A 20,711-nucleotide genomic window follows, 5' to 3' on the forward strand; every position below is an offset into this window, starting at 1 on the left:
CTGCATGGTCCTGTGATATTATCTGATAAGTTGGTGAGTAGTCAAACATTGTCCTGTTAATTCTGGAATGAAAGCATGGTCTTTAGTTTCTACCTTCTTCTAGAAGATTTGAATCCAGTGTTATTCTTAACTAGGTAGTATATTTATTTGTTAGACCTGTCATCTCCGATGTCATTTACAGTTTACCGTGGCTCCACACCTCTGTGCTCCTAGTTGGTTCTGATGTACCCTACCTAAATGAACTTGCTGGAAATTACTCCATTACTGCCCATATAGTCATTCTCAACATCACCATCATCATAACTAAAATTTATTAATTTTTTACTACATGCAAGGCACTATCTTCAGAGCTTTACATATCTTACCTCTTTTTATAACAATCCTACTACACAAGTTCTGTTATCACCATTTTATAGATGATAACCAAGGACTTCTGACTCCAGAGCCCATTTTAATAGGCTATGCAATAATGATCCCCACATTATCCTTATACTTCCAGCACTTTCCAAGGTAGTTTTCTGTAGAATATCCAGTAATCAGTGTCGATGAGTCTCTATTGCATAGTGGTTGTAAGCATAGACCCTGGCTTCAGAATACTGAAAATCTTCCAAAGTTCTAGTTCTTAGATGGGAAGGGGTGCCTACCAGAATTCCCTGGAGAAATTTTCTAAACAGAATGGCTCTCATTTCTCTCCCTTCCAGTTCCAAAAATGGAGCTGGGTGTGGGGGTAGTGACAGAACAAGATAAAACTGAAGACAAGGGCATCTGTACTACTGAAAAACTTCTCATGTTATTCTGTTTGCATCCAGTTTTTTAACCACTCTTGAGGTACCTTAGATTTTACATTGTTACTAAGAAAGACTGCATTGTCTTCTTGATCATTATGCTGGTAAAAGGAATTCACAGAAAGAAACTACAGATCAACAAGCGGATATACTTGCAGACTTTATATTGAAAACCATCAACAAACACAAATATTTGATGTACAACATCCTTTTCATTTACCCACCTGCTGACTCCAGAGTTCATAGTCCTGGTTCTTTCTTCATCAGCTGTTGTCTTTTCAAAAACCAAAGACAGGGCAGAGACCAATATTTCTGCACTGTGTTTGGTCTTTATTGTCAACCAGGGCAACAGAATGAATTGCAGACAAAGAATTTGGAAAGTGTGGCAAAGGCAACATTTTACAGTCACGCTGTATTGCAGTACAAAGAAAATTACACATTTAGTTTTTTAAAATGTTCTATGGTAACCACTTTTACTTAAAATCGAAATCCTAGAGATATGGTCCAAGGAACATAAATGGAGTTCTTACAAAATAATTGCTTAGAATTGGCAGACACAAAAGGAAAGTGTAGTTTTCCTAAGAAAATATTATTATTATTTTTAAGGATTTTATTTTTAAGTACTCTCTACCCCCGGCATGGGGCTCGAACTCACAACTCTGAAGTCAAGAGTCGCATGCTCCACTGACTGAGCCAGCCAGGTGGCCAGAAAATATTATTGTTAGAAAAGCATAAAGTGCATTCTAACAGGTGAGGGGTAATTTGACAAGACAGAACTAAGATATAACTAATGCTAAACATTCTGAATATAGATGCATGTAAATGTTTCTCCTAAAATAATTAGACGTGGTCAACTTAGGACATTATGGCTTTTATGCAATAATCATATTTGTTTTGTTTTTAGGTATAGTGAGAGATCAATGTGGTTTTTGGTCATACGTATTAAAAAGAAAGATCCAACCCTATTGCTTGAAGTAAGTCTTGGAAATTGACAATAGCAAATAAACTACTTAGGAATAGTTTAAAAATTATAATGGCCACTGTTTTGAATGGCCCTTGTTTATTTTGAGAAAGAAGATCTATTTTAAAAATGACTAGGGTTCTTATAGCTCTAGTCCTTGCTTTCAGACACAGTTCCTGGAAAGAAGACAGGTGAATCATTCAGGATGCTCTCAGTGGCTGCCATTTCAGATACCTTGAAAGCCAGAGAAACTTTCCCCATCCCTGTAAAAACCCAGTGACATTTTATAAATAGAAAGCCCACAAAACATGTTGATTTTAGAAGAGTTCATAATTTAGAATATTTTTATAGACATTCAAGAAAACAGGAGTCATTGAATAGATACTCTCCATATATGTGAGGCTGGAAGAATCCAGTTTTTATGAGAAAGGTGATTCCAATATCTTCTACACTTTACAATTCCAATTTTGGCTTGGGCGTATCTATCTATTTATCTACCTACCTACCTATGGACCTATCTTGCATTTTGGACAGAGTGCTAGGCAGGAGGTGAGCACTGTTTATAATCCACTCATGAGAAACACCTGTAGAAGCATACCCATGGCGCTCTAAAACCTGGAAAGAGAATGATTGTACACCGACGTACTGCCCTGGGTTACTAACCAGCCTCCGAATATCCCGTTCTGACTCCCATTTGATCTTCGAGATGGCTTCCTGGTGGGATTGATGCTCACTCCTAAGGTCCCCAGCCTTGATTTTATCCGCTTGGATCATATTGCTGAGAGCCTCGTCCACCTGCTTCTTGGCAGTTTTCAGGTCCGCAATTTCCTGTAAGAGCTTAAGGCGCTCTGCATCAAACAGTTTCCGGGCCTCCTCCCGGGCCTCAATGGTGAGCGCTGTCCTTACTTTGTCACTGCTGCCGTCCCGGAGAGCACACAGAGCCGACTTGAGCCTCTGGATCTCTCCATCCCGCAGCTTCACCGTCCTTGACATTTCTTGCTCGTGCTGTTTGATGAGATTCTCCCTCACGGCCTGCAGCTCCTTCATCTTCTCCTCATGGAGCTTGGCTTTGAGTTCTGTCACCAGGACCGTGTGCTTGCGCTGCTCCAGCTCACGAATCCTCTTTGCTTCTTGAGTCTTCTCTCTTTCAAGCTTAGACACCTACAGGCAGAGAGGCGAAAGGACGAAACGAGGTGAGCCTCAAAGGAAAGGTGCTCCCAAGCAGGGTCTGTAGCTCAGAGCCCTGGGCTCCCCCAATTCCTCACCTCTCTGTGCTCTGAGGGGACGGAACCACAGGCCCCAAAGCTGGGAATATAGTGTGGGAAAGGAGGAGATACCTGGGGATGCTTGTATTATTTGGTGCAGACAGAATCTGATGTTTGGGGGCCTTACTATTCCATTGGTGGTCTGCAGACAACCAACACAGGAATCGCCCAGAAGCTTGTCAGAAATGCAGAATCCAGGGCTCCTTTCCAGACTTATAATCAGGACGTGCATTTTAACAAGTCCCCAGGTGATTGTATGCACATTAAAATTAGGACATAGTGCTATAACGGTTTTCACCTTGGTGGGGAGAAGTCCAAAACAGATCACCTGCAGAGCTTTTTAGACCACATATCCCTGGCTAGGTGCAAGCTGATAAACGTGGGTGTCTTAGGACCGTTCAGGGTTGAATATTATGATCAGACTAATAAAATGGTGCCCAAAGTGATATTATAAAATATTTCTCCTGCTTCCCCCTTCTTTTTTGGCTGCTGTAATGGGGGAAATGAAGCCAGCTGATATATATCCTCAACCTCACCTGTTTTTCCTATGGCAACTTAGTTCTACCTCCAAACATTATGCAGACACACACACACCAGCCCCAAACACTGCAGTTCACTGGGCCATCTCTCTGTTCGAGGGGTCTGGTGGCTGTTACTTCTGCATGCTCCACGGATGTCCCTTTGTGTCCTTCCCTGCCCCACTCAGCAACCTCTCCCGCTACCCCCACCAACTAACCCTCCAAGCAGTTTAATAAAGTATTCCTTCTAACCCTTAGACCTTTCTGGTATTTTGGTTAAACAAAATCTCCTGTGTTTTGCTTTATTTCTGATGATAATATGGGTCTCCTTAGAGATTAGCCATGGCACTACCTTAATCTGGTTGTGAGTCTGGCTCTGATTCAGTAGATCAGGGTGGGGCCCTGGCATGTGTAGCTTGGAGAAGCCTCTTAGCAAATGGTCTTTACTACTGTCCTCCTCCCCGCTCCTCGTCTCAGCTGCCTGCCTTTGTTTCTCTGCCTCTGTCATGTACCGTAGAATCACACACTCACTCTCTCTCTCTCTCACACACACACACACAGTCACCTGGAAAAAGGGAGGAATTAGGCAACCCCGGGAGTAATATTCGGTTCAGTGAAACTGGGTCTCTGACATTTGTAAAATCGGAAAGCTTCATGAAATAATTGTGAGGAGCCTCTCTGGCTGAAAAATGTTAAGAGGCTCTTGTAATTATCATGTAAAGTGTGTGAGATTCTACTTACCTTAACAGTACCTACCTTTGGCTAGACCAGGATTTTCTAAGTCCTCATGGCAATTTAATGAATATTTTATTTTAAAGGCACAGCAATTATTACCGCGTTGGTTATTCTTTTTTTTTTTTTTTTAAGATTTTATTTATTTATTTGAGAGAGAGAATGAAAGACAGCACAAGAGGGAAGAGGGTCAGAGGGAGAAGTAGACCCCCCGCTGAGCAGGGAGCCCGATGCGGGACTCGATCCCGGGACTCCAGGATCATGACCTGAGCCGAAGGCAGTCGCTTAACCAACTGAGCACCCAGGCGCCCACCGCGTTGGTTATTCTAAAAGAACTTAGGGCACAAGGAGACTTGGGAGAATAAATGGGTATCCTTAAATGACTGTCTTTGATCTTGCCTCCAGCTTCGGCCAGGGTCCCTTCCTGGATGCTTATTATTACATATGCTCTAGAGCTGTGCTGTCCAATACGGTGGCCACTTGCTACAATGAGCATTTGGAATATCCCAAGTCTGAACTGAGACTTGCTCTAAATGAAAATACACACCAGATTTTGAGGTCTTAGTGTAAGGTAAAGAATGTAAAAACCTCAGCAATAATTTTTATACTGATCCCGAGATCACTACCTGAGCTGAAACCAAGAGTCAGATGCTTAACCAACAGTACCACCCAGGTGCTCCAGTAAAGCCCAGTTCTGATCCAATTTATGTACTTGCTCAAAAATCACCCAGGGCTCCTTTATGTTGTGGAGTAAAACCCCAACACCTCAGCTTTGCCTTTCCGGCTCTCAGAAGATTTGGTTGGACTCCCAGCTCCCATTTCTGTTTCTCCCTGTACCTCTCCTCACCTGTCCCGCGCTGCAGGCCCCGGGGCTTATGCTTTTCCCTGGCTTATACTTTTCCCTGCACACGCCCTGAATCTCTGTACCTGTATGCCTACGGTTTCCTCTTCCTGACCTGCCCTTCCCTCAGCTTCCTTTGGGATCCTCTCATCCCTCATGGCCAGCTAGATATCGCCCTCTCCACTCATGCCACCCCTGACCACCAAATGAGGACAAACCTCATTTCTCCTGCCTATGTCTTTTCAGGGCACTTTGCTAAAACCTCCTTACTGCTCCTTTCCACATTTTTCTTTATGCCATGCTTATGGTTTTTTGTATGCTTGTCTGTCCTCATCACCTCTTCTCCTGCTCCTACTCCACACTGCAAACTGCTAGAGAGCTGCCGATGAGCCTTGTTCATCTTTGTCTACCCAGTAGTTGCCAGCACAGCACATGATAAGGAGCCCGAGAGTGTGTGTGCAATTAAAGAAGGTATGCCAGTATGTTTCCCTAGCTAGCCCTCTAACCAGAGGCAAGACTAATATATCCTGTCATATAGCTTAGAGAACACAGATCTGTAGGGTTTTCGAGAGCAACCCCTTTTCCTAGAGGATCCATCCCTTCCCAGGGTACACCATGCACATGTAAGAATGCCTGTCCTCTACTCGATATTTCTCTCAGTGCTTCCGTAAGGACAATATAAATCTTACTCCCCATTTTTCTAGATTAAACTCTAGTGAGTATCTTCTACCATGGGTGGGCAAACCATGACCCATGGAACAAATACTTTCCCGCCTCCATTTTTGTGAATAAAGTTTTATTGGAACACAGCCATGCTCTTCCATTTACATATTGCCTACAGCTGCTTTTATGCAACAATGGAGTTAAGCAGTCTCAGAGAGACTGGCCCACAAAGTCAAAAATATGCACTATTTTGCCCTCTACAGAAAAAGTTTGCTGATTTCTCTTCTAATAATACAGTTTTTGTGAAAAAAGAGGCCTTATTTTTCACTGATTTAGGAACTCTGATAATTTACTTTGCATCCACACCTTGGGAAAGTTAACTCTAACTCAAGTAATAGGAAATTAGCCATCATCAATTTCAGCAGCATGTATTTACATTAGGCATTTGCAACAGTATCATGACTATAGGGCTGTCAGGTAGCAAATTACTAAGGGAAATTTTATCAGTTCTTCTGGGAACGATAAAAAACTGGTAAAAATGGACAACAGATAAGGAATTCTGGGTTTACATTTTGATTTCACAGTCTGCTATATCTAAGAAAGTTGCTTTATCCTTCTGAGGCTCTTTGATTACACTTAAAAACTACCCATAATGGGATTATTCTTAGGGTTAAATTAGCTAATGCATGGAAGAGAACCTTGAGCTGTAAAGTACTATGAAATGCAAGGTAATATTATTACTGGATATAAGAGGAGATATTCATGACCCGAAATTATTTATGTCAAATTCTTGACAGGCACGTTAGACTGTTTCACTCTGTGATCCTGTCATTTCTCTCAAATTATAAGCACTGATCTTTTGCATATACACTGGAGATGAATGAAAAAGAAAAAAAATGAAAATACAGGTGTATGGAAAATATATCCCAGCATGAAGATAAAAAGAAATACAAACACTGGCCTTCTTGTCCATCACTTAAAGGAATCCACAGAACCCAAAGAAAATTCAAAGGCACTGATTGATTACATTTGGCATTTTTCATGTCTGCTTTTTTTGGTTGCCATGGAAACTGGCATTTTTGCAGGATTTCTAGGTATGACTTCTTTTTTAAGCTTGGGAGAAGTGTTTCACTATGAAGGAGACGCAAAGGATGTGACTGACATTTGGGAAGGAAAAAAGCCAATTAAAATTTTTGTAGTAAAACTGTTTTCTGAAAATTATTTGCAGCTCAGATTATACCAGTAAGAAAATAGAATTTACTATCTTAATGTAAATCATACACAAAAATAGAAAGAACTACTCCTGACTAACAATGAAAAATATAAAGATAATACCTGAAGTGGAAAAAAATACTTAGTAGAAGAAAGAATCAATTTTGATAAGTGGAAATGTTTCTCTGAAACATTTCTGCTGGATCACATAATAGCGTTTATTGAGGGCTTACTGTGAGTTACACAGCTTCCTAATGGCTTCACAAACATCAGCGCATTTACCCTTGGCAGCTCTGTGATGTAGGTAGTATCTGTGCATCCGAATCTCAGATGAGAAAGGTGAGGACAAGTCTCTGCCCAAGCACAGCGTGAAGAAGGCTGCTTAGTGCCCAGCATGGGCCAGGAGCCGAGTTTGGGTCAGGTCCCAGGCCTCCCTGTGCACTTTTTAAAAAAATTTGTTAATTATTTTATTTTAATTAATTAATTAATTTATTTATTTTGGGGGGGAGAGAGAGCGCGCGAGCACACACACTAGCTGGGGGAGGGGCAGAGGGAAAGGGAGAAGCAGACTCCCTGATGAGTGCGGAGCCTGACTCGGAGCTCTTGAGGTGCTCGATCTCACACCCTGAGATCATGACCTGACCCAAAACCAAGAGTCGGGCTCAACCAACTGAGCCACCCAGGTGCCCCCTCCCTGTTCATTCTGAAACCTCTGGCAAGCTGTTCACGTCCCCCAGCCTCCATTTTCTTATGTGTAAACTGGGATTGGGGGTCTCATTGTCATATGGTCATGGTGAGGGCTGACTTAGATAATGTATCAAAAGTCCTTCAGAAAGGCTGGAACACCTAGGAGATTAATAATTATTAATACATGGTTAAATAGTACAGTATCAATTTTGATGAATATTGGCAACATATTGATATTTTTATATCATGCAATGCTATATTAATGCCAAGGACGTAAGTGCAAGAACCCATATTATCTGGATAAGACTAACATGACTATTACTATATTATTAAGACCATAATAACTATTTTCCTAACAGAAACCTTGAAAACAAAGGTAAAATTGGGTCTCCTGAGGATATCTTGAGTTCCCTGGCATTGGTGGCATCTAATCTTAACTTGGAAGAAACTCAGATTATGTGTGTGCAGGAGTGGGGAGGGACAGGGTAAGGGGATGAACCCTAAACAGGGCTTCGAAAGATACAGATCCCAAATCCCTTCTCCCCTGTAGGTTTCACAGAAGAAAAAAATCACTAGGAAAATTTAATCCTACTGGGGAGGGCTTACACTGTGTCAGGAGGAACATTCATGACTATTACCCCATGAGGGCCTCACGTGATATTTTCCTTTCTAGTCTGGCCTTTGAAAGCCAGTGTAAATTCTGCCAAGATAAAGATGGTGATGTTTGAGCTTTAATGTGACCTTAGAAATCTAAGATGAAAAATTGGATGGCCTTGTCCAAGGTGAGGAAGTTGAGAGGTTATTTAGACAAGACAAGCTAACATATAAGCTTTGGTGTGGATTATGTGCACCGGACGTTCCGGGAGATCTAAACTCACAGTAGGCACGCAGGGAGTCTCATGGGCACTAAGTAACTCGCAATCAGGAGATATGAAGCTGCCACCATACGAAGGTTGTGTATAGGGGAAATTTTATACAATCTGCAGAGGTACCAAGGCTTCTATTTTCTCATTTCTTACTTTTAGACACAACGCTTCCTGAAAACAAAACCAAAGGTGCATAAAGCAAGAAATACTGCACCCCAAATTGGGGCGCTGAAAATGGAGGCTCTGGAGTAGTCACTTGAGGACAAGGTTTGGCTGATTTTCTGGGAGTTCTAGAGGCAACAAGATACTCAGCATTACCCAGGTCATTTGGGAATTCCCATTTTGGCTCCTCTACTCGCTGTGTCACTGGGAGCATATCAGTTAAACAGTTAGAACTCATTTTCTTTCTCAGTGAAATTGGAATATAATTTGGAATACACAGTAGGCTCGCTGGGAGGACTAAAAGTGCTCTGCAGTCTGAGGGCTGTTCTAGGAGCGGAAACTCCTGTCCGGAGCTGACTCCTCCAGACCCTGCCACTCAGGCCTGCTGCTTTGCTGCCCCCAGCCTGGAGCCCTGTTGTCTGCTCCTCGGCCTCCAAGCCCTCTGTCACTGTGCCTGTGGGGTTCACCGAGACTGCAGGCTGCCTCTGCGGGAAAGTAGGAAGCCCTAGGGAATCAGTGGGTGGATTCCACATCTCACAGCAATCCCTAGTGAGCTCACACACCCCTGGGCAGCAGATCATGGCCTCACGCTGTCCACAGGAGAGACAAACAGAGGAAAATACCAAAGCCTAATGGCTACAGTGCCGGTCCAAAAAAAAAGACAGACCTGGGTGGAAATCCTTTCTTTGCCCAAGCCCAGGCTTTTCCATCAAAATAAATACTGTAACAGTATTTATGCCATGTGGTTGTTGGGAAAGTTTTTAAACGGACACATGAAAATGTTTTCTACAAGTATTACTGAGTGTCTCCAGCATGCCAGGCAGCATTCAAAGCACGGAGGACGCCTTCCTTAGGGGATCCCTTAGGAAGACATGGTCTCTTACGCATAAGAAGCTTACATTTTACTGGGGATAGGCAGGGGGCAGTTAGGCAGTGGGCAATGCACAAGCAAATGAACAAAATCACTTCAGGCAGTACAGAGTTCTATGCCGAAGATAAGAGCAGGGTGATGTGATAGAGTAAATGGATGTCAGAGCGTTACCTGGACCAGGTGGTCAGAGTGGGGCTGACACCTGCGGGTCCTGAGAGCTGTCTCAGTGCCAGAAGACCTAGAGCACACGGTTGCCTTCCCTGACCGATCCCTACCATTTTGGAAGGACCATAGCACCTCCTTACTGCTCACAATCTATTCATTTTATAGATGGAAAAATGCAGGCTCAGAAATGACAAGTACACACGGCACTGAGGCCCCACTGTGTGTTCTCTCCTCTCCGCACCCTGGTTCCACCTTCTTGGGCGTTAAGCTTGGAGTTCAGTTAGAATGACCTACTTACCTGCTTATTCCTATCACTGCTTGGCAAATCTTTTAGACAAATTTCTATTCATTAGATGTTGATTATGTCTAGTCTTTTTGTTTCATTTCCCTGCAGTGGAAATGCAGACATTTAGGAGAGAAGGATTCAGGTATGTTCGTACCCCCACTCCCAACACTTTGTTTCTTCATTTGAAATTTGCTTAATAGTGGAGAGTAAATGGGGTGCCTGGGTGGCTCAGTTGTTAAGCATCTGCCTTCGGCTCAGGTCATGATCCCAGGGTCCTGGGATCGAGCCCCACATCGGGCTCCCTGCTCAGCAGGAAGCCTGCTTCTCCCTCTCCCACTCCCCTTGCTTGTGTTCCCTCTCTCGCTGTGTCTCTCTCTCAAATAAAGAAATAAAATCTTTAAAAAAAAAAAAATAGTGGAGAGTAAACTTCTGATATGCTCTCTTCCTTTGCCTAAGGCTTTCAGTTTTTTCAAGACCTTCACATTTTTTTTTTAAGATTTTATTTATTTATTTGACAGAGAGAGACATAGCGAGAGAGGGAACACAAGCAGGGGGAGTGGGAGAGGGAGAAGCAGGCCTCCCGCAGAGCAGGGAGCCCGATGCGGGGCTCGATCCCAGGACCCTGAGATCATGGCCTGAGCCGAAGGCAGGCGCTTAACGACTGAGCCACCCAGGTGCCCCGACCTTCACATTTTTTAAGAGCGTAGGTAGTGCAAGACCTGAAAACAACCTAAGTCCATCAGTGGATGAATGGATAAAGAAAAAGTATACATATTACATACATACACATGTTATATGATATGTATATACTATGTACACACACACACACACAATGGAATATCATTAAGCCATTAGAAAGAAGGAAATCCTGCCACTAGCAACAACACAGATGGACCTTGAGAATATTTTGCTAGGTGAAATAAGTCAGAGACAGAAAAACAAATACCATGTGATCTCACTTATATGTAGAATCTAAAAAACTTGAACCCACAGATAGAGAGAAGAGATGGGTGGTTGTCAGAGGCAGAGGCAGGGAGCTAGGGGTAGGAGAAATGGGTGAAGGGGGTCAAAAGGGACAAACTTCTGGTTATAAGATAAATAAGTTCTGGGTATGTAATGTACAGCATGGTAACTAGAGTTAACAACACTGTATTGTATATTTTGAAGTTGTGAGGAGAGATCTTACAAGTTCTCATCAAAAGAAAAAAATTTATTAACTGTGAGAAATGGGTGTTGAGTCAACTTACTGTTGTAATCATTTTACAATATATACATGTGTCAAATCATTACATTGTACACCTAAAATGAATACAATATTATATATCAGTTGTATCTCAATAAGACTAGGGAAAATATATCAAAAAAGAAAACAAGAACGGGGCGCCTGGGTGGCTCAGTTGGTTAAGCGTCTGCCTTTGGCTCAGGTCATGATCCTGGAGTCCTGGGATCGAGTCCTGCATCGGGCTCCCTGCTCGGCAGGGAGTCTGCTTCTCCCTCTGACCCTCCCCCCTCTCATGTGCTCTCGCTCTCAAATAAATAAATAAAATCTTTAAGAAAAAAAAAAAAAGAAAACAAGAACATAGACTCTGAAGGAGAGGCAAAGGGATTCGAAGAACTAGCTCTGCTACCTCCTAACATGTGACTCTGGGTGAATTACTTTACTTCACTGAATCTTAGTTTCCTCATCTGTAAAATGGGGATAACAATGCCCACCTATAATTAAATCATATTTTTTAAAAAAAGATTTTATTTATTTCTTTGAGAGAGAGAGAAAGAGCTTGAGTGGGGGAAGGGGCAAAAGGGGAAGGATAGGGACAAGCAGTCTCCACAGTGAGCACAGATCCTGCCATGGGGCTCGATCCCAGCACACTGAGATCAGGACCTGAGCCGAAACCAAGAATTGGATGTTTAACCAACTGAGCCATCCAGGTGCCCCTTGAATCATAATACTTAACATGCCTGACACAAACTAACCGCTCAAGACCGACACACACATATACATCCATATGAAGTAGACACTGCTATTCTCCCATTTGACAGATGAGGAAAGGAAAACACCAAGGGATTTTTGTAACCTGCTCAGGGTCACTCAGGTGGTATGTGAAAGAGGTGAGATTATGTCAGGATGAAATGTGCTTATGATAGCATGTGACAGATAGTAAACATTCAATAAAGTGTAGCTATTTATATAATCAGTTTAAAGCATTTATGCCTCTGCTCTGTCGGCAGTGTGTTCTGTAAATGTCAAGGGGTGATGTGTCTTTCTGGAAAAATGAGTAATGCTCCATGGCTTCAAAGGTTTCCACTCTTTAACTAGCCCATTTCCCAATAGCTGAACTGTCATTTTATCATCATAGCCTAGGAGCCAAACCGAGAATATGAATTAACATCTTGGCATTGTTTATATTCTCTCTCTGAAAGCCTGGGCCTTTGGAAACACAATCATATTTATTTTAATAAAACTGCTTTATGACTTGCTTGCCCTCTAAATTCCCTTTGCTCTTTGGGGAAGGCTGCTGACAGGCAATGGGGCTTTGTTTTAGTCCCTGTGCTGGGATCATAATTAACTGCCACGGAGAGGGAGACGGGGGATAGTCAGCAGAGAGAAGGTTAAGGACAGTGCTTTTATGCATGAGACTGACTTTCAGGCTCTTGTCTGAGGAAGGGAAGATTATGCTTGACCTGCCACCTTAGAGACCAGGCCCTGGATAAACAGGCAGCCCAGTCCAGGCTCAAGAGTTACTTACCCCTTTTAAAAGGCTTGAATGTGTGGAAAATTGGCAGTGGTAGGGTCTGCAGGACCTCTGCCCTTCTGAAACCTCATGAGTCTGCTCTCTGTAAATCAGTGTCAGTTTATAGTTACCAGTCTCTAGACTGACAGGCTTCTCCCTATGAATGTAGTTTGTCATCCTGTCGTTACTACAGTTAAAGGAGTCTGCCTCCCTTGAAATGTGACGTTGCCCCAGGGAAAGTTAAAACCAATGAAATGTTCTTAGACCGTCAGACCTGGAAGGAATCTTAAGAGTGCTGTGTTTGCCAACACAGAACTACGTCCGTGGGGACTGCCTGGACCATCTGCTAGAATTCCAAGTCCTGGTCCTCACTACGCCTGCTTTATCAAAATCCGCGGACTGTGGGCCCAAAGGTCTCAATTTTAATAAGTTCCCCCAGGTTATTCTAATGCACAGTGAGGCTTGAGAGCTACAGATATGGAGAAACAGATTCAGTCATCTGAATTACAGATCAAGATACTGAGACACTTCAATTTGTCCCCGAGGAGGGATAAACACAATGCCCTGGTCTTCTGACTCTCAAACAAATGTTTTTGTTTTGTTTTGTTTTGTTTTGTTTGTTTGCTTTTATGATATCATATTCCTTTTAGCTTCATGGAAAAAGACTTCCTCCACAAATTTTACACTGGGGTCTGGTTATCCAAGGTTTATAAGACTTAGCTGAGATAGGAGGCAAGGGGCACTGGGCGATCCAAGCTGTATTATTGCTGAAACCAGGAGAAATAGATTTTTGGGAAAATAAATGATTAAAATTTAATAGTAATGTCAAGGAAGAAGAGATAGATTAAAAAAAGAATAAGGATATTGGTTTTTGATTGACAGCTTCATCAGGAACATTTATTTTTGTTACTATTCAAAGAGTTATCTAAATAAGGCAACTTGGTGCTGACACGGCTGTCTCTGATTTGCAGAGAGCAAAAATGTCTTATGTGTGTCGGGTATTTGAAAATGCTTTCCTATCCATGACCCTATTTGATCCACATCACTCTGGAGAGGTAAGTGTTAGCATATCCAACTATGAGATGAGATTCAGAGAAGTAAAGAGACTGCCCTAAGTCTAGTTAGTAACGACTAACATGCATATTAGGAAGCGTATTAGGAAGACTATTACTACGACTGTTTAGGAGTGTACCATGTGCCAGGAATCTCTCTGAGCACTTGATAGGAATTTTCTCATTTAATCATCACGACTGCTTTATATACTTGTCTAATTTGACCCTCATCACAGCTCTATGAGATAGTAACATGTTACTGATGAAGAAGCTAAGGTATAAGGGAATGAATCACCTTTCATTCGTTCCTCTACTCATTCAACAAACCGATGCTAAGCTTCTCAGTTCTAGACATTTATTTAAGCTCTAGGGATACTCTGCTTTCGTGGAGTTAACACTGGATGGTAGAAAAAAGCACTAAACAAGGAAATGGATAAATACATGAATCGCTATGAAATGAATCAAAATAGACTGTGGGAGTAACTGGACATGGCAGGTGTTGTGTCTTGGACACTGTGGCAGATGAAAGGTACTGGAGCTGACACCTGAAACAGGTATACAGCTGCCTGGGGGAAGAGGGGCAAAGGCCCTAAATGTGATCAGCGTATCTCTTGATCCAGCAAAGAGGATGGAACAGAGTCATGGAGGGGTTGGGGAAGCAGTGGGAGAGGAGTCAAAGACAGGAGGAAGAAACATCCTGTAGTGGTAGGGAAAATCCTTTGACTTTGAGAAAGGTAGGAAGCCACGGAGGGTTTGAGCAGGGCAGTGACCTGATGTGATGTACTTTAGAAAGCTTGCTCTGTACCAAAGCGGGGAGATCCCATAGAGGGCAGAGTGGAACTTGCCCAGGGTCATACAAGTGATGGGAGGTAGTGGGGGTGCAGGTTGTCTCAATGTTTAGCTCTGGCTTCCTGAGGAGGCACGTATCAGTCTCACCAGCATGTAATCCTCACCTTCCGCGAATCCTGTGCTCGAGTCCCTCCTGCCACACACAAGAGACTCTCCACAAGGACAGGAGTTGTTGCTCTCCATGGCAACTGGCAGAGAGGAGCCACTGGGGCAGGCCAGCAGGCAGAGCTGGGCCAGAGCCGTTCTCAAGGCTGTGGCCCCAGGTGGCCTCACTCACCTTGGACTTCTCTTGATGCAGCTCTATCTGGATGTCTGTGAGCTTGGTCCTGAGGTCTTCATTGGCAGCTTGAAGGGCGACGATGAGCGCTTCGGGCTTCTCGCCCTTATTTCGCCCTTTCTTGGACATTGTTCCTTTCTAAAGGGAGTCTTGTTTTTGAATGCCTTTCAAACAGGTGCTGCCATGTTACTGCTTCTTATCGTGGGTGCGATATCTCAGCATCTACTGCGTGGAGCTCCTTGGTAAGCTCTCCTCAGCCGCTGCCCTGGAAGCCCTGGGGAGAGGCAGAGACGGCGATTACGGCTGTGGCAGGGACCTGGGCCAAGGGCCAGGCAGGGTCTCTCAGCCTGAGCTACCTGTATGAGCCTGCTCCCGAGGGCTCCTGCCCCCAGATCCTCCCATCCACTTGGCACATGAATTTAGAGCCATCTTTCGAAAGACATGGTCTGGTCCTCCAATGCCCTGCTCAAAATCCTCCAAAGACCTATGAGTATTTGAGTGTATTTTTCACATCTCAGAGTGCTTTTTATGTCTGAAACTGCCCATTCCCCTATCTTATCTCCTCCATTTCACTCACTTACTCTCCAGCCCTAAGAAATCCCCTTTTTGGGGTGCCTGGGGTGGCTCAGTCAGTTAAGCGTGTGACTCTTGATTTCCACTCAGGTTATGATCTCAGAGTTGTGAGATTGAGCCCCGCTGCTGCATCAGGCTCCACGCTGGGCATGGAGCCTGCTTAAGATTCTATTTCTCCCTCTCCCTCTGCTCCCCTCCCCCCCCTTTAGCTCTCTCTAAAAACAAACAAAAAAAATGCTTTTTATTTTTTTTTAAGCAGGCTCCATGCCCAGTGTGGGGCTTGAACTCACAACCCTGAGATCAAGACCAGAGCTGAGATCAAGGGTCAGTGGCTTAACTGACTGAGCCACCCAGGCACTCCAGAAGTGCCCTTTAATTTTCTGATTCTTGCTCTCTTCCCATAAAGACTTTCCCTACCCTGTTCATTTCTCTCCATGCTCTCCCCAGCCTCCTCACAAGTCCTCCCTTGTGTTCTCATCCTCACAGCCTCACACACATACAGCTTAGTTTGGCTAACTTTTATGCCTCCTTCAGGTCTCAGCTTCCATATCAGTTCTTCCTGGAAGCACCTCTAGATTATTATGTGCCCTCATTATTTAATGGTGGTCACAGCTCCATGAATCTGTAAACTTTGTGAGGGCAGGAATGCATTAATCTTATTTAAAACTTGCTTCTCAGAATCCATCATGAGACCTGCCACATACCAGGTAGTCAACTGGTATTTGTGAAAGGAAGTCAACTATGTAATGACTTCATGTCGCCCCATAGAGAGCCCCCAGTTTAAGAAAATTCTATATATAAAGACCTAGAATCATACAATGGATAAACTAATAGAGGGGGGGATTAATTATACTGGGTTAATTGAGTGACTCATTTATTCATTCAGTCAATATTGTTAGAGTTCCTTCTTTATGCTGTGGTAGGTACACCATGTTGAAATTGAAAGTAAGAGTCCCAAGACAAACAAAACTTTTATATCTATCTATCTATCTATCTATCTATCTATCTATCTATCTATCTATCATCTATCTACCATCTATCTTCATCATTATCATAATCCTCACCATCACCTATCTGATAACTGCCTTTAAAAAAATAAACACTAGTTGTTTCAGAAGTATAGACAAGGACTCCTCCCTCCAATGAGGTGACTAAGGAATCTCCTTGAAGAAGGCGGCATTTCCTGGAACTTAAGGAGGAGGATGTTAACAGATGTAGAAACAGATGAGGCATCCTAAGTGAATGAAATGGCAGGTGCTGAGATACAGAAAAAAAGAAAATCACAGCAAGTATTTTGTGGGGAAAAGGAGGGCCTGCTCAATTAACCCAGAGTATGGTTGATGGGCAGTAATGCTGGAGAGGTTGCCTGGAAATGACAGATTGTGGAGGACCTGGAACACCAACCTTAAGATTTTGGAATCTTTTTTTTTTTTTTTTTTTTTTTCAGTAAGCAATGGGTAAGCTGCTGAAGTTCTTGGCAGGTGGATACCCTAACGGGAAATGCTTTGGTGTGGTTATTCTGGTGGCAGAGTGGGGAGAAACTGGGAGTGGGGAGACTGCATAGAAGGCTAGTGAACTTGCCAAGGTGAAAGATGATGCAGCCCTAAACAGAACAGTATCAACGAGAGAGGGGAAAAAAAGGGATGTGTCTTGATTTACAAATTCTTAAATGCGTCACAGGAATGAGGAGATCAGAAAAATATGGATATTAAATTGTGAAAGTCAATGGGAAAAACATAACAAGATACTAGAGAAAGTTTCTCACACAACCTTTCAGAAAATTGGGTATTGTGTACATGGAGGTGCTTCGGTCCAAAACTAAGGGGAATTCCTACTGGTCACCCATATGTTCCAGCAGCTGCTGTTCTCTCAAGCCCCCTGGTATTCAGCCTAGAGGACCATGCTGGGATCCTGGGCTTTCTGCCATCCCCACATGAGCACTGGGGCCATGCCCTTTGCAGTGTGACCCTAGGGAAAGGGATAGGAAGAGGTTAGGAGGTAGCGAGGACCAGTCTGTCTCTAGAAGTCATGGAACTGTCCACCATATTCTACCCTAAGCTAGATGTTGGAGTCCTTCTTCATGCTTATTTTGCAAATGTCGCCAAATCATTGAAGTGTATAGCTGAGAGATGTTAAAGGGGCTACCATTCTTTACTTTTAGAATTGAAATGAATTAACAAGCATTTATTGGATTTTTATGATGAATACTACTAGGCACAAAGATAAATAAGACAGTATTTAATTTCAAGCACGTGTTAGGGGAGTGAACTCACATGTTTTTGTTTAACAGGTTTCTCTTCCTCTAGCTGAGCTCTAAACATTGCTGGTCCCCTGGGTTCCCCAAAGTTATCACCAATGACACCACCAATAGGGTTATGACTCCCCATTTTATATCCATAGCCCTGACCACTCTCTAAACCCCGACTCACATATTCAACATCTTACTTACCAAATCTACTTGGATATCTGACTGGTGGATCAAACCTAACCTAACTAACATGGATGTCTTTATTACTAGCCCCTCAGAGCTTCATTCCCTCCAGGTTTTTCCATATCAATAAATGCACCACCATGGGTCCAGTTGTTCCAGATCTAAGCTTAGAAGCCCTCCTTTCTTCTTGTATCCATCATTCCTCTTCTCTAGTCCACCAGGGGTCCTGTTTGTTTTTCCTATAAAATATAATTCCCTTTGGTCAACTTCTCTCAACCCCCTACAGTGTTCTCAGAACATGGAGAAAGGAGGAATTTGAGAAAAACTTCAGTCACTTCATAGCCTTATGGTCTTCCTTTCTGACTAGAGATACAGGAATGACAGAGAAAGAGCTTGAGAAGTACTGGGAGTCATAAATTTGCCAGATGCATTTAGAGAAGGTTGTGAACAGGGAGAAGACAAACTGGGTTAGATTGCAGAGGTTCCTGCATGACTGATGGTTAGATTTCATTGATAATGATTCCATTTCATTATGTAGAAACAAAGCATTTGAATATAAGTGTAATAATAAGAGCTCAGAGTGACTGACTGCTTTGAGCTAGACATTGGACTAAGCACTTTGACATACTGCTCTCATTTCGTCCTCCCTAAAAATAGGGGGAAACGATTCACAGAAAGATGAATTAACTTATCTAAAATGACTGAGTCATAGGGAGTGAGGCCTTCATGCAAGACTGGGACCCAGGCTATGATGCCCTGGGTTGCACTGCCTCATGTTTGCATTTTAGAGAGGTAGCTCAGGCAGTGTGATGGACGGTGAGTTCCCAGGGAAGGTCACACAGGAAGCAGGAAATCAGGCTGCTCACTGGTCCAGGTGAGTGGAAGACAGCCCTGAATCTACCCATGGCCATGGGGATGAAAAAGGACATAGTAACTCTGACACATGGAGACTTTGATGGAAACATGTCTTCCTTTTAAACATTATTACTGGCTTGAACATTCTTCTCTGCCATGGTAAATAATGAGTACCAGCTTTCTGGTAATGCTTGCAGCAGAAACGTGCACTGCCATAGTCATATTTTACATTCTAATCTATAATCCTTTCCCCAAAAATATAATACTATGTGCCTGACTTCCTGCATTTTTTTTGTCCAGGAATTATTTTTCACTTAGTCCCATAAGGGCTAGGGAAAAGAAGAGGGTTAAAAAACTAGAAACAGGGGCGCCTGGGTGGCTCAGTCGTTGAGCATCTGCCTTCAGATCAGGTCACGATCCCAGGGTCCTGGGATCAAGCTCCATATCGGGCTGCCTACTCAGCAGGGAGCCTGCTTCTCCCTCTCCCACTCCCCCTGCTTGTGTTCCTTCTCTCTCTGTGTCTCTGTCAAATAAATAAATAAATAAATAAAATCTTAAAAAAAAAACCAAAAACTAGAAACCTGTCCGACAGAAAAAAGCATCACAGAAAGTTACTGATAGAGTCAGCTTATGGATACGGTAAGGTGAGCATCAGTTCATAAGGATGATCCCATACATCCTCGTGGTGAAGGGGAACTTTGTGAAGCCTTTTCCAGTTGTGATGGGTATCTGGCAATCTCATGATTCTCGTGTATAATTTTACTACAGTGCTTCTGTCATCCTGTGCTGCCTCCCCCCAACCCCGCTTTTTGGATAGCTTTACTGAGATATAATTCACATATAAAATTTACCCTTTAAAAGTGTATTAATTCAGTGGTGCTAGCATATTCTCAATATTGAGCAATCATCACCACAATGAATTTCAGAACTTTTTATCACCCCCCAAAAAAACCCTATACCTGTTAGCAGTCATTCCCTATTCCTCACCAAACTCTCTCAGCCCTAGGCAATCACTAATCTATGGATTTGCTTATCCTGAACATTTTCTATCAAATGGAATCATACAATATATAACTGGCTTCTTCCACTATAGCATAACATTGTCAAGGTTCATTCATATTATAGCATATACAGATATTTCATTTCTTTTCACTGCTGCATAATATTCCACTGTATGGCTAAAACTGCATTTCATTTATCCAGCCATCAGCTGAAGGACAAGTGCTGCCTCTGCTTAAGTAGCCTGAGGCAAGGCTTTCAAAGAAGCTGCCAGCCAGACCAAAGACCTCTATGCAGGCAAAAGGTCTCACTGTGCATTCGTGAACCTGACACAGCACAAAAAAAAAAAAGCCTTTTTTTGAGAGACAGAGAAAGCACAAAGGAGGGCATGAAGATATAACTACAAGCAGGGGGAATGTTTCTGGACCACCTTAGGAGCCTGTGTCAATGATAACATCTGACCCAGTACATGATCTGGATCCAGGAGGAATAGAAGCCTTGTTCAACTAAGGGCCAATCCTTGAGGTTAAGAGATAACCTCTTGGGAATCCTTGCCTTTTAAAACATGGATCAGGGGTGCCTGGGTGGCTCAGTCGTTAAGCGTCTCCCTTCGGCTCAGGTCATGATCCCAGAGTCCTGGGATCGAGCCCCGCATCGGGCTCCCTGCTCGGCAGGAAGCCTGCTTCTCCCTCTCCCCTCCCCCTGCTTGTGTTCCCTCTCTCACTCTGTCTATCTCTGTCAAATAAATAAATAAAATCTTTTAAAAAAATAAAATAAATAAAATAAAACATGGATCATTGTTTGAGAGTAAACCTTAATACAGAAGTGGATTATCAAAGGAAGAATTACAGTCATCATTCATTCATTCACTCACTCATTCAAATAGACATTTAGAAGAAATATAATGTAGTATTTGGGAGTAGAGCTTA

General features: G+C 43.0%; 1 protein-coding gene across 1 annotated transcript in view; it reads right to left on the bottom strand.

Moving 5' to 3' along the window:
• JAKMIP2 (janus kinase and microtubule interacting protein 2) overlaps positions 1 to 20,711 on the bottom strand; it is a 162,184-nt gene that overhangs the window by 52,981 nt on the left and 88,492 nt on the right. Inside the window, exons 2-3 of the mRNA XM_035014411.1 lie at positions 14,925 to 15,198; positions 2,410 to 2,907 (exon numbers count right to left, since the gene is read on the bottom strand). Of these exons, the coding sequence (XP_034870302.1) occupies positions 2,410 to 2,907; positions 14,925 to 15,053 (627 nt within the window). The 5' untranslated portion in view covers positions 15,054 to 15,198. The remainder of the gene's footprint in view (positions 1 to 2,409; positions 2,908 to 14,924; positions 15,199 to 20,711) is intronic.

This window comes from Mirounga leonina, unplaced genomic scaffold (assembly GCF_011800145.1).
Source record: "Mirounga leonina isolate KUSES-001 unplaced genomic scaffold, KU_Mleo_1.0 Mir_168, whole genome shotgun sequence".
NCBI classification, from domain to species: Eukaryota; Metazoa; Chordata; class Mammalia; order Carnivora; family Phocidae; genus Mirounga; species Mirounga leonina.